Here is a 26,982-nt window from a genome sequence, read left to right on the forward strand (position 1 = left end):
CTCAAGCCAACAACACTTGCGTGCAGCACATCGAGCAGCAAACAAAAATGGCAGCAAGTCTGTTTTTGCAGGTGCACAGCCTCTACACCACCACCTAATTAAATATACCAACTCTGAGATTGTACTACAGTGGAGAAAGGTCAAATTCACCAAGCTCCTTGTACTGTGATCTCTATTAACAGTGTTTCCTTTCACATAACTGCATTTGAAGTTCTGCAGTTCAGTAATGCCAGCTCGACATTTTGCCAGTGTGCCATCTGCAGAATCAATCTAACCTTTTTTGTTATATTTTCCCTTCTAGGCTACCTAGATACATCCTCACTGTTGCAAATCAGATTCCATTCCCTACCTTTAAGTGATATTTGCTGCTGAAATCTGATTATTTCTAACATAATTTTCTTAAGCTCCAATGTAGCTGTTTTAGGTGGACTATAAAGGCATGCCAGTGTAGACTTCCTCCCTTGCCAGTAGCTTTTTATTATTACAAATCTACTATTACTATATTTTTTCCTCTCCTGTCACTACTGGAGCTTCTCTAGCAATTAATATAAGTACCCCGTTTTCCTTTGTCCCAGATATTCCACTGAATAACCATCCTGTAATCCTTTTTTTATCAAATTCATATTCTCATTTCTTTCCAAAAGTGTCTCCTGTAGCATATATATTTGCATGCTGCATTTGTTGAGATCATTCACTACTCTTTTTGTTTTAATGAAATCCTTAAAAAAAAAAAAAAAAACACAGAGAACACCGTCATAACCTATTAACTGTGTCCATCTTCAAATAATGACATTTAAGCCTTTGAAAAGATAAATCATCCACTTCAACAGCTACAGTCACAGGCTTTAATTGACCTATTAATAAGGTTAACCATGGTAAGGCACATGGTACAGCCTTGGCTTCTACTTACACTAAGTGCAGTTTGCTTTTCTCTTATCTTTATTCCTCTCCCAAATGTAGAAAACAGTTTGAATGCTTTCAGAAAACATTATCTTTTAGACACTGAAAAGGAAAAATATAAATATCTTTATTGCCCTCTTATTAAATAGCTTTATAGAAACATAAGAACCAGATACACAGTTGCATTCAGCTCCAAACTTCTCATATTGCACTGTGAACATTTATTTGCTAAAGGAAAACTTTTTATTACGTTACGAGTTATCTTATTCCCTTGCTTCCACTTAAAACTTGCTGTTAGGTCAAACCAAGGGCTTTAATCCAGTCATTCCCTTATGCAAGAGTAAGAAAAAGCATATAAATTTTACTTATATCATAATCTGTATACATTTACAACTCATCCCTTACTTCAGCAACCCAAAATTACAGTCTATTATCTTAAACATGCTTTTGTCCAGGCTTTCTTCTCTCTTTTTACATTGCAGTGCCTACTTTTCTTAAAACTAAACAAGAAGAAAGAAATAAGAAAAAAGGATGTCTGTTTACTTTAGTATCTCTATAACACACAAAAAATAACTGAAAATGCATTACTATTTAACATGCAGATATGTCAGGTTTTATAAAAATAGTGTTAAGAACAAAGATGTTATTTAAGATTACCTGTCTCCTTTCTGATGCCCTCTCCTTAATGTTCTTCCAAACAATAATGACATGAAGTAAAGCATATGCTTTGGAGTCCATTACAAGTTTAACAAAGTCAAAAAAGTCATATATCTTCAAGGTTTTTTGTTCAGCCATATTTCACAAATGTGATTGACGAATTGTAATCATTCATTTATTCATTAATTTCCAAGATGTTGTTTTTTTCCTGTTGATTTCCATCTCTCAACTCCAGCATCTGGTTCATTTCTAATGTACTCCTGGATGTCTTAACATATCACTGCTGCATTATTCTTTACAATAGGGATCCCCTGCCAAGGGCAGCCCGACATCCGTCCAGTATAAAAAAGCCTTTAGTTTGAAATGGGTATGCCGTACATCACACATATGCTCCCCATGCATGGTGTAAGGCATAATGGTGACATCCGGACATACCATCCTCAGAGCATCTTTGCTGCCAGTCCAAATGCTATCTTCGATCGTCGTTCTGAATGCTTGTTCATATGCTGGTTTCTGCTGCATTTCGATAAGTGCCCCATTGAGGTATTTTGATTTTCTTATCTTTGTTTTGCCTTGTTGCTGGTTGTTGGGTTTTATGTCATCCAGAAGTAGGAAATGCTAGTGCTGGAAACGGATTCCTTATAAAGATCATCACAAGCAGTGTTTGTTTTGTTTAGGTGTTTCCAACTACCATACATCTTGAGATTTGTCAAGCTTTCATCCCTAAGACATTGTGAAGTCAGTTTTCTTCCTTTGCAGTTTATGTAGAGAACCAGCAACTTAAACTGTTAGATAAAGATGTCATGGATAGATCTTCCCAGCCCAAGGGTCAGACATATATGAAGAAAAGGGCTAAGAAAGCTTGGTCTGCTTTTTTGGCTGTACTGCCTCCACTAGATATCTCTCTCAAGGCTGGTGAGAGCCCAGAAGATCATCCAGTTTCTTTCTCAGATTCTTCTGGCGCAACCACTTTGGAAGCTGGCATGGCTCTGACTCCATGCACTTCATGGAGGTTATGCAGACATTTGCTTCAGATGTACAGGGGGAACTAAGGCTGGTTATTACTGAAGGACCTAGGGTTGTTCCTCTGATTCTAGTGAGGGAAGAAGTTCTGACTACTATTATAGAGCATCATCAGGGAGCAAAACCTCCAAAACTTTTCAAGGCTGACATCCCACTTAAAAAGAAGCAGAAAACTAAACACATATCACCTGCTCTGAAAGATCCTCAGAGTGAATGGCAAAACTTCACTCAGGGCCCATTTATTGTCCTTATGGCTCTTAAGCCTCTACAGGGAGTTTCTTTTCCTTCTCCTCCCTGGTTTTCTATCTCACTTAAGAGGCCCAGGGAGCAGGATTCTTCTGAAGAGAATGCTGATGATTCTGATGAAGAGTTCCTGACATTCCTCTCAGATTCCTTCACCGCTTGACTATGATTCTGAGGAAGAAGAGTCCGTCAGTCCTGACTGTCCTTTTGAGCAGATTTCTTTTGGTGATAATATTTCCAGAATGATAGAATTTTTCAAGTGGGACTGTGCTCAAGTGTCTGATGTTCAGAAGAGGTACTATGAGCTTCTACAAATGCAGTCTCCTAGGCCCTCTACTGTTCCTCCTGTTCTTGCTGTCATGCTGCATACTTTTTCCACTGCTTCTTTGGCTCCTGATTCCCAACTATCTTCTCCTAAAAAACTGATAGGCTTCATAAAATACCTGAGGACTGCACGTTTCTTTATAAGTGTTCCTCTGAATGACCCTTCTGTGGTGTCATTTGCTTCTGATATGCCCTCCAAATTGTTGTCTTCCACTAAGTTGCTTCCATCTGATAAGGATATCAGAACCATGGAGAGGCTGGGTAAGAAGGCGCATACCTCTGCTAGCCTAGCCATTAGAACTGTTAACTATCAGATTTGTATGACCAAATATGTTTTGGCTCTTCTGTATCAAGACTGTCAAACTATTTCAGATCTCCATGATTCTGAGGGGAAGGCCTCTGCTTTTGCCTTGCTAGGGACATCCAAGTGGCTCATCATTTCATTAAATGCAACTATGATGCAGTTGATGCTTCATCTTGTACTGCTGCTTTTCTAATTTTGGATTTGTTTTGAGAAGGTTTGCTGACTCAGACTTCAACCTTTACCTGATGATATCAAGGCTAAACTGATGGATGCTTCTCTGGATAATAAACATTTGTTTGATGCTTCTGCTACAGAGTTGTTTTAAGTCCCTGTAAGAAAAGGGCAAGACCTTACAGGAGTTGAAGCATATTTTTTTTTACCTGTTCCCGAGCTTCAGAGGAATTACCCTAACAGGCCCGCTTTTGTCCATAGACAGTCCCCCCCCCCAACGTAAAAGAGTGATAGAATGACTCCCTCTGCTAAGGCCCAAACTCCTTCTACCCAGAAGCCTCCTTTTCCTGAAAAAAGCAGGTGCTGTTTGACTATCCTTACCCTGTTCTTCTCAGTCACATTTCTCTTTCTCTGTGTCTTTCCCTGTCCCTTTCTATTTTGGTTACAGATCACCCAAGACTCCTAGGTTCCTTCCATCATTCACCAGGGTCATTACATGGCTTAGAAATCTCTTCCTCCTTTTTTGGGCATTCCTCAGCCTCTTCAGGAGTAACTGCCCTTTTTTACAGAGGTGCTTCAGGGCCTGTTGGCTCAAGGAACAATTCAAGAAGTTACAACTCCTTAGAGGGAAGGGGTTTTATTCCACAATGTTCTTGGTCCCCAAAAAGAAGGAACTTGGAGACCCATTCAGGACCTTTCTCACCTAAATACCTTTTTAAAGGTCCCTTCCATTCAGATGCTGTCCCTTTCAAACCTTGTTTGCTCTTCTACTTCCTCAGGCTTTTCTAGTTTCTCTGGATCTCAAGTTGTACATTCCTATGCATCCTCTTTTCAGAAAGTCTTTACTTTTCTCTGTTGCTTCCTGGCATTTTCAGTTTTCTGCTTTGTCCTTTGGCCTCTCTTCTGCACCAAGGATCTTCATCAAATGCCTCACTCCTGTGATTGCTTTCTGCAGGATAATGGGGATATGAGTCTTTCCTTACTTCAGGCCTTATCTCTGGAAATATTACTTCAGCATCTACACTTTGCTATTTCTCTCCTGCAAAGCCTGGAGAGTATAGTAAATTTCCAAATGTCATTCCTGACTGCTTCTCAGGATTCTGTTTTTTTCTGGGTGCAGGCTCCACACTGTTCTATTGCTGTCACACCTGCTTTCTCTCAAGGCTTTAACTCTCATTGCTTTCTTTCAGTCCTTTCTTCCTCTGGTTTGAATCACAGCCAGAGAATTTCTGAGGGCTCTGGGTTTCATGGCTTCCACTATCCCTACGCTCCCTCTAGTCAAGCTCCGCATGAGAAAGCTCCAGTGGTTTCTAAAGTCATTTTAGCTTCAGCAGTTTCATCCTTTAGATTTTCTAGTCCCTCTTCTTCCATGTCTCAAGCTGGAATTTCAGTAGTGGATTCATCATTTGTCCCTCAACCCAGGGCTTCCTTTTCAACATCCAATTACGTCTCAGAAACTTTTCACAGATGCCTTAGATGTCAAATAGGCAGACTCTTTTTGCCTTCTGAAGGTGCATTTCCTTTGTCTCTTCGACAAAAGAAAGGGCACATCAGTGTCAAAGAGATGAGAGCTCTTCTGCTGGCTCTTCAAGCTTTTCATTCTCTCTTCCTTCCAGGGCCCCTCAAGATTATCACAGACAATACCACAGTGATGTGGTTTGTCAACAAACAAGGGAGGATGAGGTCTTATCTGCTGTGCAGGTTAACCCTTCAGGTTTGGAAGCTAGCTGTCCAGTATCCGGTGACCCTTCAGGCAGTTGACATTCCCTCAGATCAGAACATAGTAGCAGATTCTCTGAGCAGGTCCATAACACAATCCCACTAGTCCCACATGGATGTGTTTCTGGACATTGTCCACCAGTGGGGTACCCCTCAAATAGTCCTATTTTCCTCTCCTCTGAACAGACAACTTCCTCTATTTTGTTTCCCATGTCCTCTGGCCTGGAAGGTGGACTCCCTCTCTTTTTCCTGGAAGGGGATGTTTCTTTTATGCCTTCTCTCCTCTTCATCTCATTCCAAAGTTCCTTGGTGGTGAATCTGTTTTGGCCCAGACAGCATTGGTTCCCTCTTCTGCATCTTGCCAAGGGTAGTCATCACAAGTTACCTCACAGGGTGGACTTACTTATACAAGACAAGGCATCTCTCATCTCTCCTCACCTGTCCACTCTTCAGTTGACATTGTGAGTGATAAGATTTTGATGATCTATATAAATCTTTTTTTTTAAGGACATGCTTTGGGTCCTGCAGGAGGTCAGGAAACCCACTACTAGGAAATCCTACTTATCAAAATGGGTTTTCTGTTTGGTGCCTTTCTTGTAACCTGGATTCACTTACTGTGGATGTTCCTTTGGTTCTCTCTTACTTGTCTAAATTGCTGGATTGGCACATTCTTTGGTTAAGGTCCACCTTTCAGCTATATCTGCTTGTCTTCCTTTGACTCCACCTTTAGCATCTAGATTTGAGGCCAAACAGTTTCTTAAAGGTATCCTTCACATTAGGCTTCCCAGGAAGCCTGTCTGTTCTTCCAGAGACCTTAATTTTATTTTAGAAAAATTGACTCGGGCTCCTTTTGAGCCTGCTGCTTCATCGTCCTTACAACATTGTTCTTGGAAGACTGTTCTTCTTTTAGCCCTTACTTCTGCAAGCCCCTGTGTCTGTTCCTCCTTTTTTAGTTTTCCATAAGGGCAGGGTGCCCCTTTGTACTAATCCTTCTTTTATGCCCAAGGTGGTTAATGAGTTGTCTCATAATCAGTTTATTAATTTGCCCACTTTTTCCCTTCACTGCAGTCTGTTAGTGAGAAAGATTTGCACACCTTGGATTTGCATAGATAATTCTGATGTTATTTGGATAAGACTAAAGCTTCTCACAAAATTAACATCTTTTTTGCTTCTTTTCACCCTAGGTCTTGAGTTTGGCTGTTTCCAAGTGAACCATTACTTATTGGATATCTAAAACTATTTCTTTTTGCTATTCTTTTCATGGGGATAGCCTTCCATCTTCTGAAAGGCTCATTCTACTAGAGATGTGGCTTCTTCGGTGCTTTTTTTAAGGGTTTGTATACTAATTCTATTCTTGAGGCAGCGACCTGGACTTCTGTGCATACCTTTACCAAGCACTTTAAGAGCCAGAACTGACTTTGCCAGGGCCATTCTTCATTGTTTCCTGGAGGGTTCTGCTGGCCCTTCCTCCAACTAATCCTCTTCCTTAGCTATTGTGCTCTCTCTAGTGTAAAGAATGCTGCAACAGTGATATGGAAGGACTTAGTACAGCTGTGTAAAATCTTACCATAATAGTAGATGTCATTTTCTTCACTTTTGCAGTATTCGCTCTATCCCTCCTCCCCTGGTCCTTTTTCCTTCTAGATGTGCTTGTTACCTACTGGTATCCTAGGACTGTCATTCCTACTGAGCATTTAGGTTCTGAGGATAGGATGTCCTTTTGTCACCTTAATGTGCTACGTGGGGAGTATATGTGTGATGTGCGGCATACCCATTACAACCTAAAGGCTTTTGTTTACTGGCTGTACATTGGGCTGCCCTTGGTTGGAGATCCCTATTGTAAAGAATGCTGCAACAGTGAAGAGAAGAACACCTACTGTTAAGGTAAAATCTTATACAACTGCATTTTTTTCTAGTCAACTCCTATGCTTTTCTCTGTCTCCCAAACATTTTCCTTTGGTACATTGGAAAAGGTTTCACTGGCAAAGTCTTTATATCAGCTTTATTATTAGAAAAATAAGAAGCAGAGTCCCCTTCTGTTTGATAGCTCATTTTTTGTTGGACAAACTTCTGTATTTTCTCCTTAGCATGTTCTGCATCAAAAAATAACTCCTCCTGGAAAAATATTCTAAAGATATCTGGATATAGCAGCTTGAATCTCACACCTGCCTCTCAACATTTCCTGATAAGTGGAATAAATTTGCTCCTCTTCTACCTGGTGTACAGCAAGTAACCATTTTCCTCAAGCACTCTACTCTTTCCAACTTTTAGTACCTTATCCCTCTGCCACAGTTTTGTCAGAATCAACTCTTTCTGCTGGTAGGGTTGCATCTTTAATATTAGAGGTCTTGGCTGCTTTCTCATGGCCAGGTTTTGGCCATGCAAACAGTATGCCCTTTCAATTAACAGCTCATGCTGTGGAATACCACTCCAGTTGCTTATCTGTGCTATCATAAAATTAATACAGTCTATTCCTTCAAGTTTATCTGGTACATCAGAAAATCTGAAGTTTTCTCTATGTGCTCTGTCCTCTAATTCTACAATATTTGAAACATCTCTTCTTGAGTAGTCTCATATTCAGCCAGCCTTTTCTTCATTTTGATTCAGATTTTTACATTATCAGGTCACTTGATTATCTATTTAAAGTTTGTTTCATTTTTTCCAGCCTGTATTTCTTTGATATCAGTGTTTTATTTACTTTAATGCACTCTGTGCACATGTAACTTTTATTTTCCTCTTAACTACTGGATGTCTTACACCAAAGTTGGAGCTTGGACTGCTTTTGCTGAACAACTACATGAGTCTTCCCAGCCAGTGTTTTCTCATGTTTTGTGGTTGATTTTCTTTCAGTTTCTCTATTTTTTTTTCTTTGCTGGTATGTAGCCAGTAACCTAAGTTTATCCAAAAAGACAAATTCATTGGCACTTTTTTCTGAATTTCTGTTTTCACACTGGAAGAGCTGACACTAAGCTCTTCCTCAGTGTGCAGCTATCTCGGAAGCCTTTATTTATTTTTTGTTAACTGGATGAGTGGTCCATGGATTCTTTTCAGCTATAGCTTAAGCCATTGGTACAGACACTAATTAATTACAAAGCAAAACTGTACATGCATAATATGCAAGAACAACAAACAAAAAGGCATTGCGAATATACATATTAAGAGTACTTATGAAGAAAATATCTCGAAATCCTACCATCTTGAGGTGACCTCACTGAACAGTATTTTTTGCTTGTTTACATTAGTTGTAGAGAAATGTTCAAAGACCCATTTTCATTCAATTCCGGGTGAGAAAATCTCCATTAAAAAATACTAACGTGAAAAAAGTTACTGATAGAAACAATAATAAAAAAAAGAAAACCAGTAAGTACATGATGTGAAATCTGAGTACAAAGTAGTATGAAACTATTATAAAGGCAGTAGTACAGCAAAACATATTATGAGGTCTGAGCTGTAGGGAGGCTTAACTAGACCGCATAATAAAATTGTACATCTCAAATGCACAGTTTGGAACCAGGCTTGATTAATATTGTAACAAATGTATAAAAATACAGTCTAGCTTAAGTTGGCCAATGGATTAAAATAGATGCCCAACTTTATTGCCATGCATTTGAGCCAGTATGAATAGTTGTGAAAAACAAGTGATATTGAAGGATTGTGAAGGAGAACAATGAGAGGAGAAACTAAAAAAAAAAGAATGACACATGGAAAGTCATCAGTGACCGACAGCACAGAAAATGATAGAGTAATGGCATGTGAGAGTGATTGAAAATAATGATATACAAAAGTGAACACCATGGACAGTAATAATTCTAGAGCATTACCTTCTAGAAAAATGATTACATTAGCCAATGACAATAGTGGAGCATGAAACAAAGGATAATGGCAAAACTGGAATAAGAGAAAAAGGACAGCAGAGCTTTATACAATAAAAGCAGAATAGCTGAAAAATTAAACAGCTGGAGAATAACTCAAGCAGTGCATAATATTGAAGATAATTAGTAATTGTCAGCAGTTTTGGAATGGAAAGCAACTCTGGATACAGATTAAAGGAAAACAGCCTTAGACATCAGGCTTCATGACCACTGAGTGGCGCACAGCTACCGTTATGCCATTCCACAAGGGGGGATCCAACTTGGATCCCGGAACTACCATCCCATCAGTCTGACGAGCCTGATCTGCAAAGGCATGGAATGCATTATCATGGAACTTATAAACAAAGACGTTGGCAACCTTCAAACACTGGACCCCACCCAGTTTGGATTTGTGAAGGGCCGATCTTGTCTCCTGAACCTGATTGACTTCTTCAAATGAGTCTCCAGAGCTGTGGAAGAGGGTAAGGCGGTCCACACAGCCTATCTGGACCTCGCCAAGGCCTTCGACACCATCCCCCACTCTAGAATCATAGATAAACTTACTAAGCTGGGCATAAATCCCTACGTCACTCAATGGGTTGCCAACTGGCTTACTGACAGCACCCAAACTGTAAAAGTATCCGACTCTAAATCTAGCTCCAGACAAGTGGAGTACCTCAGGGTTCGGTCCTGGGACCGCTCTTGTTTGACATCTACTTCTCTGAAGTACAGGCCAACACTAAGGGACTCTGGCTAACAAAGTTCACAGATGACTACAAACTGGGAGCCATTATTGAATACCCAAATGATGTGGATAGTCTACAAAAGGGCCTTACAGAAACAGATGCTTGGTGCCAGAGCCATGGGATCAAGTTTAATGCCAAGAAATGCATAGTTATCCCCTTTGGGAAAAAACATGTACCCATGAATTACCACATAGGTGGCAGTACACTAAACACCGAAAGTGTGATGAGACACTTGGGGACACAGGTGGACAGTGGTCTCACCTTCGATACCCATATCACCACAACAGTCAGGAAATCCTTCTGTGTGGCACACCTCATCACTAAGGGCTTTTCATCCAGAAAAAAGGAGGTCATTGTCCCACTGTACTCATCCCTCATCCCTCATTAGATCCATTATAGAGTACAACACCCCATTTGGTATGTACCTCACAAGACACCTGCAACAGCTGGAAAGACCTCAGAAATACCTCACTAAAAGAATCACAGGCCTAAAGCAGATGCCCTATGCTGACTATCTAAAAAAAACTTCAGCTATACTCTGTGGCATATAGTCTACTCAGAGGTGATCTCTGCTTAACATACAAGGCCATGTCAAACCCTGAGCTGTTGGACATGCTCCACTTAAAGAAATCCCAACCTTCAGAGCCACACGCTCCAGGGATCTAAACCTTGTCATCATAATGAACAAAACATGCTGGAGGGATAGGTTCCTGACCCAGAGACTCCCCATACTCTGGAATAGACTGTCCATACATGTCAAGCAGAGTGCCTCCTTGGCCATCTTCAAAAAGAACTTTGACAATTGGATGGGAGATAGGAAATTCACCCCAGGGATCACTTCAGTCACCCTGCTAGACAGGGGTCCAGTGAAGTAAATATTGTGGGAAGAAATATCCAGGGAATTGTTATGACTAGGCTTGTATAGGCCCTAGGGCTGATAGCCTAGTACCAACTTATGAACATCTGCTGGTGACATAATTTCTCACTCTGTCTCCCTAGGTTTGCTGTTAATGTCATATGATATGAAACTGACAGCCATGAGTACAATTCAGAAAGTATATAGGCGAGTTGAAATGGGCACTGTCCCACTCGCCTTCCTGAAAAAATATTTTTTAGTACATGATAATGTATCATGCAAATCCAGCAACCGTTTCATTATTTGAAGTAGTGGAATGAAATATCCGTGATCAAAATCTCGGGAAATCAGAAGAGCCACTATCAACCCAGTAACACAGTGGATAAAGCTGTGATAGCCTAGAATGATTTAGTCTTACTTTTGCAGCAAATCTAAGAACTTCACAGAGATAGTAACTGCATTTATGATATCCAGTCAAACTCATTAATTTATTCTGTAGCACCTACTTCATGTGTTTGTAGAATCTCAGAAAACCAGAGCCTATCCGAGAATTCAGTGGGTACAAAGCCAAGAAAAAAGCTTCAGCAGGATGCCAGTGTATTGCAGGCAGCACCGAGAGTCATTCACACAGCATCCATACTTGCAGGCCATTTGGGTAATTACCGTTAAACTTATAACAAGTTTTTTAGATGGTAATCAGTTGCTCAAAGTGATAGTGTTGCTGAAAATCCAGCTAAAAATTTGCTAGAAAAAAATTCATAAGAGAAATCTTTGTATTGTGCCTGTTGCATCACTGGTACTTAGTATAATCATTTGTGGGTTTTGTAATCCTTATGGTGGACATAAGGTCCATCTTGCATGTATTCTTATCCTCACACTGAATTTTGGACAAACCATTTTTTTCTGGTTTGACTACATTTGCTGATTGTTTACTATTGATTGTGATGTATAAAGGCTTGAATGTTTTAATACTTATTCAGTTGTGAGACTAACAGCTTCTTGAGAAATATTGATAATTTGTTACATGGTTTAAGAATGTTTGCATTTTCTCCAATACAGAGTGACCTTGGTGTAACAACTGTAAATCAGTAAATACTGCATACTTATGAAATAAGAACCATTCTCATGCAGATATGTAGTTATTTTTGTGTTTTACTTTGCTGGTAAGGATAGACCTTTATTTTTTATAGACGACAAACTCCTGCTTTAGTATCATGGCTGCGAAATTATAAAAACCTCCTATTTTTTGTACTGAGATACTTCCCTGCCTAAATTAGTACATAGGCTGCTGCATTTATGTGCTGTATAAACTGACAGAATCATCCTATGACATTGTGCTATTACTGTGACCACACAAAACAAAAAAAAAATAGTCTTGTATGAAATAAAACATTGTAAAACAAGCAATTGTAACATCTAGGGCAGACTTGCTACTGAAATACATTTAAAATTAAAGTTACCAGAAGGGTAGCTAATACATTTTAAAGTGCTCATATACTTTCCTTAGAGTTTTGATTTTTCCTCTTGATCACTTTGTGAAGATTGGGTGAAGATATGTGAAGGGTGCCAGCCTAGCCAGATAGAATTTTGGAGATAATTCTGTCATCTGTAAATAGTAATGTAAACCACAGGCCTGTTGTCTTAAATGGTAAAAATAGTGTTACATGTGGAACTGGAAATAAAAATGTAACAACAGTGCACTCTACTGACCAAGTAAAGCATGTTGTGACCCTTTGATGTAAACATGGCTCCGGCAGGTCTAGATGAAGTAATCCTGCCTATTGTTTTAAGGCCAGAGTTAATGGCCAGAATTTGCATGCATGAATGTCCTTTATTGCTCTGGTTTCTGCCCAGAGGTGAATAATGTAAATGTAGTTTCTGTTAGCCTGAAGAATGATGTAATGTAACCCAGGGAAGTGTGAAGAATTATGTAATGTGAATCAGGACTGTAATATCAATTTAAACAGAGAGAATCAGAGAGCATTAATCATTTTTGTCTTAACCATCCAACTCTCAGCTCTGTCTTGCTCTATATGTAAGTTTATCTTAGACTTACATTTTATCTTAGAAATAGCTAGAAACTAGAAAGATTAGACTGTTTCTCTGTGATGTCAGAACTCTACTACTGAATTATTTTAAGTATTTCTCTGTGAACTCTTTACTAACACTGTGTAGTAAAAAGTATTGTCTTGTGTTTTGACTATTTGTTATTAAATATTTTTAAACCCTTCCAACTGTGGCTGTTTTGTGGAGATAATTTAAGCTCTTTAGAGTACTTGCATGCCTTTGGTAAAATTGTACAAAGCCACTTCAATAGCTTTAGCCCTGGGCTATACTACCAATTGGATAATAATATTGCACAGTAATAATTGGACACCCTTTTAAGGGCTTTTGAGTAGCCGATAAATATTAGTGGGTGGTGGCACTTGATACTACCTTATAGTCTGGGGAAAAAGGGCCACAGCTGGAGAACCTGTGCCAGCCTTCCCCAGGAGTGTCTGTGTGGTTATATAAACTCTTCTCAAAGTGTGTGTGTGTGTGTGTGTGTGTGTGTGTGTGTGTGTGTGTGTGTGTGTGAGCTACTTGGGCAGGGACACAAAGTACTGGTTGAACAGAGAGGGTGCTGGAGGTTTTAGCTTGCCCACTTGTCTGAGGTCTGGACCCTATAGCTGTGCCAGTGGGGAGTCTTATTGGGGACTTGGAGAGCAAGGGAGCAACCAGCCCCGGACTGACTGTGATCTCTGTGTCCTCTTAGGGGAAATTGCACTTTAGTGTGTGTATTTGTTATCCTTTCCTCCTATATGAGATGCCCCTCACTGGTGTTAGCGGTGAGGATTGCAGCTCCTTGATTGCTGTGCCAGGGCATGGGCATCACATCCTTTCTATAAGAAAACAATGAGAGGTACTATCTGGGTACTTTATCTTTAAAATGTATGCATTTTTGACTGCTTCATGTGGTACATATAGTCATTTGGCTAAAATCTTGATTTTTTTTTAATCGCTTTCATTGTATATTGTGATGTTGCTGATGCTGCCTTTAACTGAGATTAAATCTTTAAAGTATGAAGATTATAGTATACATTGGCTATACATCATGACCTTCCTGTGAGTCTAATGTAACCAGTCTTTGCATGATTTGGCTGTTTTATTGTAGTTTGAGACATATGAGCAGACTATGAAGATGTCATTATGGATTTATTTGAGTGATTTCACTACTCACAGCTATTATATAATCTTGTCATATTTTCATTTTTTGTTGTTACTGACAGTTATACTGAGTCATATACATAATTTTTCTATCTTTGTGTTTTTTGTTTTGTTTTTTCTTTTTTTGCATGGATACTGTTTGGTCTCACTGTTTAAAGTCTGCAAAGTCATCTGTAAATAGGAGCAATCTTGTTTGATGTGGTACCCTTCACATACTGCATACGAATATACATGTAGCATACAGAGTTGGGTACCAGCGAGGTAGAAAATTATTTCATGTGACATAAATGTTGAGAGTATATCATTTCAAGGCTGTGGCCTAGTAAGGGAGATTTTGTCATGAATGACTATTATGCAAAATTTTTCAAAGTATTTTACTGAAGGCATAGTCTAATTTATTTGCTGTATGCTCTGGGCATTCTGCTTTTATTTTCAGCTCCCACATATCTTTGGGTTTTATGGTGATCATTAATACCTAACAGAGCTTCATGTTTATGCTCATATTGCCATCCCTGTTTGTGTAATCACAGCCCTACCCTAGCTAGTTAATTGACTAGGCATGCAAGAAAGCTATTCTGTTGGCTAAAGCTGTTGGTTGAAGACTGCAGACATTATTTGACAGGTTAAATCATCTGTACAAGTCATTTATCAGCAGCACCTCCCCCTGCTTTCTTGAACGTGTCTTTGTCTCAGCTCTTCTCGCAGAGTTGATAACTGTACAATGCCCTTGTATTGGCAGTGTCCATGGCATCTTCGGTGTGATCCACATTCGTCGTCTTCATATTTCCGATTTAGGTATTTTGTACATCTGTGATGATTTTCATATATCATACATCTAGTATAACTTATATACCCCCTCCCCTTCAATTTTTCCATTTGATTTCAGTTATATTAGTCTCATTTTATGCACATAATAAGTCGGTTAGAGATTAATCTCTAGGACCTTGTAGCCATATTGGTTTATTTGGTTCTAAAGTACATGTTCAGATAGCAAATGCACATAAACTGTTCTGCTCCTTCGTTGTGTATACAATGTTACTGGCATTGATAAGGAACCATTTTCCCATAAATGTACATGACAGAGTTTTCAGGAAATCTGGTCGGGTCTAACTGTGCACATGTATGGAGAATTTTGAACTTTAATGTTGCTATGCAGTAGTTTCATAAATTATAACATTTCTACAGAAGCAGCTGCTTCATTCACTTGTGGTTTCAACTGCTCATTATTTACTTGCAATTGGCAGCTGCTTTGATAGTGAATTATTTAAGAAGACCAGTACCACCAAAGGCATCCATTAGGACACTTGATTTATTAGAGCTGTTTGCTATAATTTATGGATTGTCAGGTCTAACTTTTGCTTGCAGCACTAATCTATTAACTTTTTATTTCAGGATTTGGAAAGCAAGTTTCAGCATGAGAGACTTCAGCAGGAACACATACATGAAAAGAAGGTAACAGTGGCATTAAAAAAAATCTGTGTTTTGACTTATCAGATAACTGCAGGTGTAGTAAGATGTTGATGACATCACAACAGTGCACCCTTGAGGTGTCTTGCACTGAGCCAAGGTACTAGGCCTTTCGCATGTTGAATACCTCAAAAATTAAACTATGTGACCTTCATAGCTCTTATTTTATTTTATTTCTGGGTCTTGTGTGGATGTCCCAGGTACATAATTTCAGTTGTGCTCGGTAAGTGAGTGATGGATAGCAAATGCTGGTACATTTTTTTCTTTTTTTGAGGGTTGGGTGCCAGAGTTGCCTGTCATCAGCACATTGTGCTCTCCTTAATGCCCACCAACATGGCAAATATTGAATTTTACATAAAAGCTACCACACAGTACAAGTTCACACAGGAATTTTCTGTTACTCTGTCTAGCCATACAGAATATGTGTCAGCTGTGAAGTAAAAGAAACCACATTGTTTTCTCTTGTTGCTGTATAAGAAGAAATAATGCATGTCTGGCAGTTGTAGTAATTAGAAACAGGAAACAGGAGTTAGCTGTTGGTAGAACTCCTATTATTTGTGTTTTCTAGTGGAGCTGGGGCAGAATCTGACATGAGTTTTAACCCACTCTTTTCCCTTTTGTAGAGACACCCCTGAATGGTGTTCACATTTCCCCCAACACATGAAACCCTTGCTGATTATCATGTCAGACCAGATGCAGATTGTGCCTTTGGGTGAGAAATATTTCTTGGCTTGCAGTACATGATGGTGCCATGATGCTAACATGTTTAAATCATGTTTATGTATGGACAAACATTACTGTGTCTTTTCGTGTTCCAAGAACTCATTATACCTACTGGTATTATTCCTTGATCTCAGACTCAGAAGGAATACTTGTTCCAGCCTCAAGAAGGATTAGGCATCCCTTAATAGTCCATTTTAACCCCCTCCTCATCCAAACCTCCAGAACACATTCCACTGTTTGACACCAGGTTGATAATGATGAGTGTAATGCTGTACCAGTCTACAAAGAGGCCAGCTTTGAAATACAGAAAAAAATCATTGCAAAAACAACTAGTTGATTCCTTTCAGACTTCTCTGAGTCATTAATATTTCTCTCTCTCTCTCTCCAGTTTTACAAGATCTGCATTGGCTTCCATTACAGGGTCTTGTCTGCAGCAGGCTTTTACATCCTTGTATATTTGCATCAATTAGACCTTAAAAATGATTGAATGTCTTTCAGTCCTTGTTTTCAAGCTATTTCCTTCAAGAAAAGAGAGATGGGAACAGAGATCTTAACATATGAGACAGCAGGATTATAATTGTGTATACTTTACCTGCTGTCTTGAGGAATGATCGCTTAGTTGAGGTATCAAAGACTGTATTGACAATATTTTTATGTAAGTAATCATATGATTGTATACACCAAGTTGACTGAATGAGTGTGTCTGGTGTGTTGTTCCAGTAAGGCTGTTTGGAGTTGCCATCTCCCTTTTACATATCATACTCTTTCCATAAAGTATTTCATCATTTTTTGAGACAGGAAATGATTCCTTTTAATCATCTAGGCATGCTGTCCTATCATCATCTGCTTTTTCTCCTTTGCGTATTCATTCTTACACATTGTGAAATTCCTGTAATTTAATTTTATGTTATCTTTGTCCTTTCTGTATTCAAAGCTTTGAATGTCAAAGATGTATCACATACTTTCACATACCACTTTGCCCAGAACCTGTAGAATATTCACTAAACACTTGGGGCATTTCCACAAGGATATTAACCTTCTTTGGAAAAAAAATTTCCTTGATGTAATATGGGCATGTGAGATGCTGGAAATGTGTATGCTCAGTAGCCCTCTTTGGTGCAAGTAAATCTCATGTCTTCCAGTCATGTTCACTAAAATGGAAGAAGACCAGCAACTGACTGGTTCAATGGAGTCTGGTATTAAAAGGAAACACTGGCTCAGTATATTGCTGTAGTCCTGTATATTTGTTTAACAACCATTCATGACAGAATTTCAACAGGCAAGAGGCAGAAAGTCACCTCCCTCCATGCAGGGAGGCACTGTGTTATATGGCATTAAGCCTCAGACAGAGAAATGTCACTATGTCAGTGGTTCACATTGCCAGTGAGGTGACTAAGTTGGCAGATAGGTTGAGCGGCTCCTTCAGTCTTCTGCAGGATTTGCAGATTTGGAGGGCATGCTTGGTCAAGGTCTTGGGGGTACTATGGATATTTGTCAGTTTGTCAGAAGAGTTGACGTAGTCCTCCTCTACATGTGTTTAGTTTACCAGGGCAAGAGAGAGGTACCAGTGGATAGGCTTACTTCTGCAGCATGCAAAGTTCTTGTGCATTCTTGACAACTTCATAACACCAGGAATGGCTTGTTCTTATCACTTAATGTCTATGAATAGTGTGCTTTCAAACTCTAATTCTCTTGTGATACAGGAAACTCTTCTGATACTAGCCAAGGATATCCACTTTAGTCAGGGTGGTACCTGGTGCTGGCTGCATCTCAGAGTTTGACTCCTGATGTAGACCACTTGATCCACTTAGATTTGCTGACTAGGGCCTCAGAATTGATTGAGAATGTGAGGAAGCTTTCCTATCAACAGACCTATGACTCCAAATGGAAGTAGTTCTCAGTATGGGCAAAAGAATAACCTGCACTGCCCCAGTCGGTCAGTTTGCAGGTGGTCTTTATGTATCTCAGACACGTGTATGAGTTGGGCTTCAGCTATATATTGATCAGGATGCATGTATCAGTTATCTTTCCACATCTTGACCTTGGTGAAGGTATGACTTTGGTCTTATGAACCCATCAGTTTAGAGAGCCCTGGATCTGGAAAGGAGCACCCTTACTTGCTCCCACCACCTAGTTCTTCCATTTCCATGCTTGTCATTATGCTTCTGTAGGCCAACCATGTATGTAATAACAGTATTCATTTTATGTTGCATGACAACTGGATGCCAACTCCTAGATGTTTGCAGAGGGCTATGGAAAGGTGATTGTGATTGAGAGGAATCCTTTTCTATCTTCAGTATTCTGACTGTTCCTCCAGGAACCTGAAACCCTAGTGAAGGAGTCAACTGTAGCTGTTTACAGAAAAATAAACACTGGGTCTCCGGACTTGTATCCCATGGGACATGCACCTCCCACACATCCTCCTTAGACCCCAACATTTTTTATATGGTAGTTCTCAGAAGAATATGTTAAAAAATGGCAAAGTGTACAAGTCCTCACACTTTGTCAGAAAAAAGCCCTTGACCTCAGGTACAGCATCTCCTACAAAGAGATTAAGAGACTTTTCTCCAGATCAGTCCCCTGACTTGGGGTAGTGAAAAGGTGGAGGTCTTTTCTTATTTCAGGTAGCTCTTTTCTTCCCTGGGTTATGGCATGTATGAGGAAGAATATCTCTTTTCTAGTTCTCCTGAAGATGTCTCCTTTGGTAAGGCTGTAAGGGTACTAGAAAAGAAGAATTGATGTGAGCACTGCACTGCACTATCATATACTTTTCTAACTTGGACATTTCTCCTCAGTTAAAAAGATCCCTTCATGTCCCATCTCGTAAGTTAAGCGGGTCATCTGTCCCTCAAGAAGATATCTCCTTACAGTACTTACTTGCAATGCAGGCAGATGGAAAAGCACACATACAGCAAGAGCTGTCCTTTAGGCACTGGAGTGCATACCATCCTCATCACCTTTGTCCCATTGGCCAGCCTACAGATGGAAGGATTTGTTGATATGTTAGAAACATATGGCAGCAGTATCCAAACCCCCTGGATAAGATCTTGCCAGTACTTCTTTCAATTTAAAAGGAATTAAGACAATTTGTGACTCAGGTGTTAACTAACTCAAGGATGCTATTTGTTCTCCCCCAGAGGTCCTGTTCCCTTACTGCAGATGTCTCTGATGTAGCTTAAGAGGCTCATGCAGACTTCCCAGCCAGGATGGATTCAGGCACATCACTGTCAAATTGATGCTAATCCTGATCTATGATTTCCAGGTATTTATGCCAGCCTTGCAGCTGGGAGTTATCAAAGCATATACTGACAACACCACACTCAAGTGGTACATCAGTAAATTAGAGGAAGTCAGGTCTATCAACTTGGCATGTAACCCCTCTACAAATGCTCCATTTTCAGATGTTTTACATTCCTTCATCCCATAGCTCATTGGCAGACCAGCTTAGTATAGCCACTCACAAATTGGATGAATGGAAATTGGGCACCAAAATATTCCACAGATTAACACTAAAGTAGGGGATCTAAGACTTTGGCCTGTTTTTGTCCTCAAAACCCATTCTCTCAGAAAACTGTGCACCTGTTTCCCAAGTAGGAAAACTGATTGCTGTATGCCTTGTCCATCCAGTGGTAGGTGGGGCTTCTGCCTGCTTTTATCCCTTCCTTTACTACCATAGTTCTCCTGAAAGCAAGAGAAGAAAGGACAAACCTTATCCTGCTAGCTGTCTCCTGGCCAAGGTATCCATGATTTTTCTTGGCAGTATAGTTAACAAAGAGGAACTGTTACTTCTGACAACCCCTTGCATGCTATTAACTCAGGAATGCTGGTACATCCTTACCAAAAAATGCTTAAAGTAGCAGCTTGGAAGAGAGAACCAGATCTAGTAAGCCTTTCTAAACAAAGTTTTAAATATTCTGGAAGAAGCCACAAAGCTTAATACAAAGAAGTCATATTTGTCTAATGGAATAAATTCTCTACCATGGTATTCTGTCTAAAGCAGCTTGTATTTCAAGAAATCCTGGTCTTTTTGCAAGCATATTTGACAAGGGTCTGGTTTATGTCTCACTTAATATGTGTCTGTCAACTTTGTCCCCATGCTTGCCTGAGAACTACCAGTGACCTCTAGATTTATTGCCAAACAGTTTTTCAAAGGGGCTCTTCATATGAGGCCACAGAAAGGCCAGTACCTCTCCTTGGAAAATTCATTCTGTAATAAAGAAACTGACCCCCCCTGTTGAACTTGTGTATACATTTATATTGAAATGTATCTTGAAAGACTTTGTTCATGATGGCCATTACCACAGCAAGTATTATCTGAAAGCTGCAACCTTTATTTGCAAGGAGCTGTATATACTCTCCCAAATGAAGAGATGGCACTCCTAACAACTTACTGTTCCATGCCCAGAGTTGTGTTAGAACCGACATTAAATCAAAATGTACAATTACCTGTCTTTTACCAAAATGTCAAATAAGGGGGACAGTGCCTGCAGTTAATGAATGTGCACAGACAGTTAAGCATTACCTGAAAAGACTAAAGGTTTTAGACAGATGGATCAGTTTTTCATTTTCTTTATGGAAAGAAAACAGGGCAGATTGGTTCCCAAGCAAATAGTGTCAAAATGGATGGCTAATGTTATTGTCTTTTGCTACGAACACTGGGGTAAAAACTTCAGAGACTGATGGAGGCACACTGTATTATGACCAAGGCCACTATAGCTGCCTTTTTTAAGAATGTGTCATCATAGTGTATCTGTCAGACAGCTTATTGGACTTCCATCCATACTTTCTGCAGTTGTTACAAACTAGGCATTCAATCCTGGAGCAGAACAGAATTTGTCACTGCAGTCTTGCAGGGCATGTGGGTACCTCCCAACCCCTAGATGTGTGGCCAGATGACCCCTTCTGGTATTAAGAATGATACTGTAGTATTGATCCATATAAAAAAAAACTGTACAGGTGTGTGAGCATATTCAATGGCAGAAGAAGTGTAACAGGAGGGATCCCTGATACAGTATAGGCTCACTACCATTCACCACTAGGACCACATCTTCCATGTTACCTAGGTCCCTGGAAGTAGTTATTTGAGGTAAGAAGATACATTTATACTCTTTTTCTGTAATGCCTCACCCATTTGAATGGATTGATGCCTTAATCTGGCTTGGTCAGGATATCTTACCATGCCTGACAGACACACATGTTGGGGATGTCCTTCTTCACACAAAAAAACTGTAAATGCTGTGGGGTTCTCTCCATTTTCCATGTTGACATCCTTTATATGCAGATGATACCAGCACCAGTCTAGGATGGCTAAAGCTGGTGATGTCAGGTCAGATGACTGGCTTTCCATAAATGACTAATTCCCCAAAATATGAAGAATACTACAGCAGTAATCCTTGTATTGGAACATCTATTGTTATGGCATGTAAACTTGCATAACTGTACTCTCCCTGAAAGCTGGACAAGTATGTAGTCTTATATTACTTGTTTATTAATGTAGTATCTAGCAAGTATTATTTCTTAATTTGCAGGAAGTTATCACTGCTGGGGGGGAGGTGTGTGTGTGTGTGTGTGTGTGTGTGTGTGTGTGTGTGTGTGTGTGTGTGTGTGTGCGTGTGTGTAAATATATATATCTATATATATATATATATCTATATATATATATGTATATATATATATATATATATATATATATATATATATATATATATATATATATATATATATATATATATATGCACATAGCTGGTAAGTTATGTTATGGTATATATCGGTACAGGCATGTAGACTTTCCCAAATTGGACTTTTTTTAAAAAGAGCAGAATTCTGATGATTGTAAAAGATATAACTAACCAAAAATCCATCAGTGGGGGTCCTCTCACAGATCAAGTAATATATAATGAAATTATCTGCCATTTATCCATCTGTACAGTTTGTGAAATCTTACCTAGAACACTGTGTACATTGCAGTAATCATACCACATAAAATATCTGTTTTTTTCTACATGCTTTTTTGTCTCTCTGCTGGCCAATCATCCCCTTCCCTTATTAATCTTAACCTATTTATTCTCTGTCATGTGTGATGTGACCAAGCCTGCATATTCATACTCCCACACATATGCATGGAGATTTGTCATCCCCAAGATAGGAAGGCCAAGCTCACATTCCTGGTTCCTAGTTAAGCTTTAGCATCAGCAAGCCTCTTCTTGTAAGTTCTAGAAAGACATACAGACCATTGATCCCTCCCTGCATCAGCCTCTCACTTCCCACTGTGCATCAACTGGCTCCTCCAGTGCCGGGACTGCTACTCAAACATGGGTCATAACCAGGGCTTTATCCCATTATACTACAATAGTTGTGCAAGTATTTGAATTACCTATTTTTTTTGCAACCCATCTCTCTGCCGAACGTTAGCCCTTAGTGATGCATGGAGCCCATTCTTTCCTCACAGGGATGAGAGCCATCACTGGACCTTTAATTTTTCCATGAGGTTATAGCCAATCACAGGATCATAATTTCAACCATTATCAGGGTCCCATCATGGCTCCAGGAGCTCCTAACACCCATCAGCAGCTTCCAAGTGATATTAACACTACCGGAGGGAGGAGCACATGAGCTTCCCCACATGACTGCCCCAGTCTACCCATCTACGCTGCAGTGGCACATTCCTTTGTCCCAGACTTCACTAATGGCACCACCTGGAGCTTCCGCTGGGTATTGTCTAAGCGATGAGCCAAGCCTCCTCCTGCCCCCTCCAGCCTGTATGATGGTCAGTCCTATTATCCTGCCCTAGTCCTTCCAGTTCCCAAGGCTGCTAATGGACCACATGTCCTCTTGGTCACTGTTAGGGCTTTATCCCTCTGTGGCCTGGGAAGGGTTTGTCTCTGAAATGTTTATTCCTCTGTACCAGGTATCTGTACAGACATAAGTGAATTGCATGGGTATTTCTTTTTAATTCTTTATTTTGCATTGGACCATAAGGGTCCATTTTCAACCACAGTCTAGTTATATGAGCTATCAGTAATAAAATTCAAACAGATTAAAAAAAAACAGTAGTGTGACTTACAGTGGATAGTGTACTTTGAATATGAAGTAAGAAGGGTTATTTATAGATGAGTCAATTTGTATATCTATATCTGTATATCTATCTATCTATATGCATGCATGCATGTGTGTGTGTGTGCTTGTGTCCTACATCACTAATCTGAATCAAAAACATTAGCGGTATTGGTTAGAATGGTAACAGCACACCATATTTTTTCACCCATTCTGTTGTTTACCAGACAAGAGAACAAGTAAGACTCACGCTGATAAGTGTGCATTTCTTGTGTACTACTTTACATGTAAAGTCTTGTTCTACAGCCTAATGAGTAGTACAGTTACACTGCCATACAGATTAGCATTGTTGACAAAGTTAATGTATAGCATCAGTGTAGTGATAGATATGATTCTGATTGTAAATGTGAATAAGGGTATTACTAAAAACTATGCTAAAATGTTGCTGTAGAATCAGCATTTTACTAGTAAATTTTGCTAATAACTATGTTAAGTCACATAATACATTTTAGTACACTATGATGAAAAGCATAAGGTACATCTTCTTTGGGAAGAGTCGCTCTAACAGAAACATGTAACCTTTTGGTTTACTTATGTGCATCATGCTCTGTAAAGACCAGTGATGATCTCCCATTAGCATCCCCTCGAAGCTGGGCGGTTCTCATGGCTTCCGTATAAAACTGATGTTGGTAGAAGCTTTCTTTTCTGCTTATCAACACTGTTAGCACTTGATGCCCTGCATTAGGACTGGAATAATTTAAGAGATGTAGTAACCCGCGGTGGTGGTGCTGCGGTAGCGTTGTCACCTCACAGTAAGACGTTGTCCGGTTTGATTCTCAGCTAGAGCGTCTACTGCGTGGAGACATGCATGAATGGGCATACCTTCGTTGAAGGTTGTGCATCAGGGCTGGTAACTCGGCATGTAAAACTCAACTACCAATCATTAGCGGACCAGAGTTCCGCTGTGGCGACCCCTAACTGGGAAAAGCCGAAAGACACAAACAAGTGTCTCGCAGTCGTTGACCATTTTTTTTTATTCCATTGAAGGTCTTCATCCAAAATCTCATTACAGTATTTCTGTGGCTTTTCTCCATTTCTCACCACAAGTAGTACTGTTTCTTTTGCATTGTCTTACAACTCACCCATTTATAATATGGCTTCCAAAACATGGCTGTGAAGTTTTCTAAAGCACCCAATTCTATATCGGCCTTAGTAGTACCTTTGACTGTGCACACGTTAGTATTCCCACTGAGTATGTTAGGCCAACTTCAGTGGAAGATTAGCTTTGGAAGTCTGTAGTGCTATCTCAAGCTAGAATCTCCTTTACTTGTCCATTTCAGCTCCTATCGTATTGTAGAATTACTTATAAAATGTTCGCCGAAAATACATTTTAACCCAGAAAACCTCATTAAAATCATTCACCTACATCTGTACTTTTCTTAAACTATTACAGGTACACGTGAAAAGAATATGAAAGAAAAAAAAAACTGTTTCCACATATTCTTCTAATGAAGTGAAAAATTTCATATGAGACACATTAATTCTCTTCATTCTCAGGATGCTGATAAGGAAAATTCTTCTCTGCTTTTAGACTAGCCATCAAAAGATATTTCCTTTAATGTAACAATACATTTGTGGAATAATTTTAGGCTGTCTCGTGGGAAATCCCTTTTCTGCCTCCCCCCCTCCATAAATAATACAGTGATTATTAGACTTTCAGCTGCAAAGTAGGTAAGTTCCTTTACTGTGCTACACTTTTAAGAATATTCTAATAGCAAAGTGCCTGCATTTACAGTCTCTAGCACCCAAAATGGCTGACTGGCTGCACCATGGTATAGAAGAATAAAGTTCTGGCTGTGCCCCAGTTAACCCATCCTCAGTTAGCAGTTCAGGCATCTGACCCACGGCAGAGGAAGGATAGGAGTACCTATTCTGCATGGAGGTTGCATGCCTAAATCTTCCTCATGTTGACATCCTGGTAGAGTCTGGGGACATGCAATTGGGTATTATCCTAACTGGGACTAGGGCACTGGCTGAATTGCAGTAGAGGTGAGATAATACGCCACACACTCCCATTGCACATCTGCCCATTGGATGCATACATTTGTGCAGAGGAAATGGAAGTCAGAAATCCTTCTCATCCACAATATGATGCTTCACTTGATCACCTCACCAGCTCAGAGCATGGGTCAGAGTAAGTCCATGGGTGGAATAGGAGAGCAGGGTAGACACAGCAGACGAGGAAAGGCACCAACCACAACTGACAGTCATCTGCAGGGTTGATAAAAGAATGCAAAAAAAAAAAAACTGAATTTGTCAGTCCTCATTAGGGAGACATGATTTATATAATTCTTATAAAGCTATTGTGCTGAGTCTGAAAATGTTCTTGGTGGATCATTGCTCTTCCTTGGTTAACAAACTTTAAATCAGTCAATCAAGTTACATACACTAGCATCTTTGGGAGGCGTTGCAGTCATCACCAAGCAGACTGTGCTACTTTATGAGGCAAGCTCATTTTGAAACATGAAACCTGGTAAAATTGTCTGTCTTATCACAGCCTCACATGCCCTATGTCCTTGGTTGCCAGGTAGTAGTGGATAAATGAAACATTGCAGCTGCACAATGGTTATAGGAAGAACGGAGACATGAAAAGAACATGAAAAATTTCTAACCTCCATTACACATTCTGATCTCATAGTATCCCTGTATTCTTTCACAAGCTTCCAGTCATCGCCTCTACTTGTCTGAATGGCTGACATGATTTATATAATACTTGTAAAGCTATTGTGCTGAGCCTGAAAATGTTCTTGCTGGATCAGTGCTCTTTCTAATTCTCACACTTTATTACAGTCAGTGTGTTTGTACACATAAAACTGTTGAGCATCCCCAAAATGTCCAGCAATCATCATCATCATCATCTCAAGACTCTCCTTAGAAGCAGTGTTGCTCATACACCACATCACTCAAAACTATTTCTAAAAGTTTATTTTCATATATTCAACTATTTGTACATATACAAGTGGACTCGTATAAGTAGATGTTTTCCAGCCATATCCCAGGTTACAATGGCAATAATAAGGATTACATGCAGGGGTAATTTATAGTGGTCAAAAAACATGTTTTGGCAGGTGGGGAAAATCAGAATGCCTTAATGCAACCCACATGGCTGTAGGGAGAACAAAAAAAGAGCACAGTTTGTTCAGTTTTGTATAATACTCTTCCCCAATCCAGTCCAAACATGTTTTAGCTTCAACTTTCTGCCCCTTCCTTTCTGTATGTGGAACTGTGATACCCCTGAAATACATTTATGATTCAAATGATTTCTGTTATTGCTTTCCTGTTTCAGACAAGTGATTAGTTTTTTCAGTTCAACAGTGCCTCCCAGCACTCAGTATACACCTCACATTTCACTTCTCTGAGATTATTTTGCTCCCATCTGTGACTGCAAGTCTCTGCCATACTTCTGAACTAGTAACATTCTGTCACAGGTCTTAGTGATCAGAAGTTTCCTCACATCAGAAGTATCTGATATTATTTTTGTTGTTGTTGTTTTTTATGTTTACTAGTGGCTATTTTCACAGTGTCCGAGACTGACTATTCCATACTTACTTCTTGTAATTGTAGTTATTAACAAATAGTCATAAACCCCATATCAGCAACAGATTCAAAAGGAAGCACACCTCTCTATCATTCTTCTAATTAAGCCTGGACTTCCTTCTGAGACAGTAAATGGAGCAG

General features: G+C 39.6%; 1 protein-coding gene across 2 annotated transcripts in view; it reads left to right on the top strand.

Moving 5' to 3' along the window:
* The window catches only part of CEP112 (centrosomal protein 112), a 3,283,222-nt gene that overhangs the window by 1,260,109 nt on the left and 1,996,131 nt on the right, over positions 1 to 26,982 (top strand). For both annotated transcript variants that reach the window (XM_044085107.1, XM_044085108.1), the window contains exon 16: positions 15,394 to 15,453. In XM_044085107.1, the coding sequence (XP_043941042.1) occupies positions 15,394 to 15,453 (60 nt within the window). The remainder of the gene's footprint in view (positions 1 to 15,393; positions 15,454 to 26,982) is intronic.

The sequence above is a fragment of the Protopterus annectens genome, chromosome 10.part0, assembly GCF_019279795.1.
Source record: "Protopterus annectens isolate FY-2018-M chromosome 10.part0, PAN1.0, whole genome shotgun sequence".
NCBI classification, from domain to species: Eukaryota; Metazoa; Chordata; order Ceratodontiformes; family Protopteridae; genus Protopterus; species Protopterus annectens.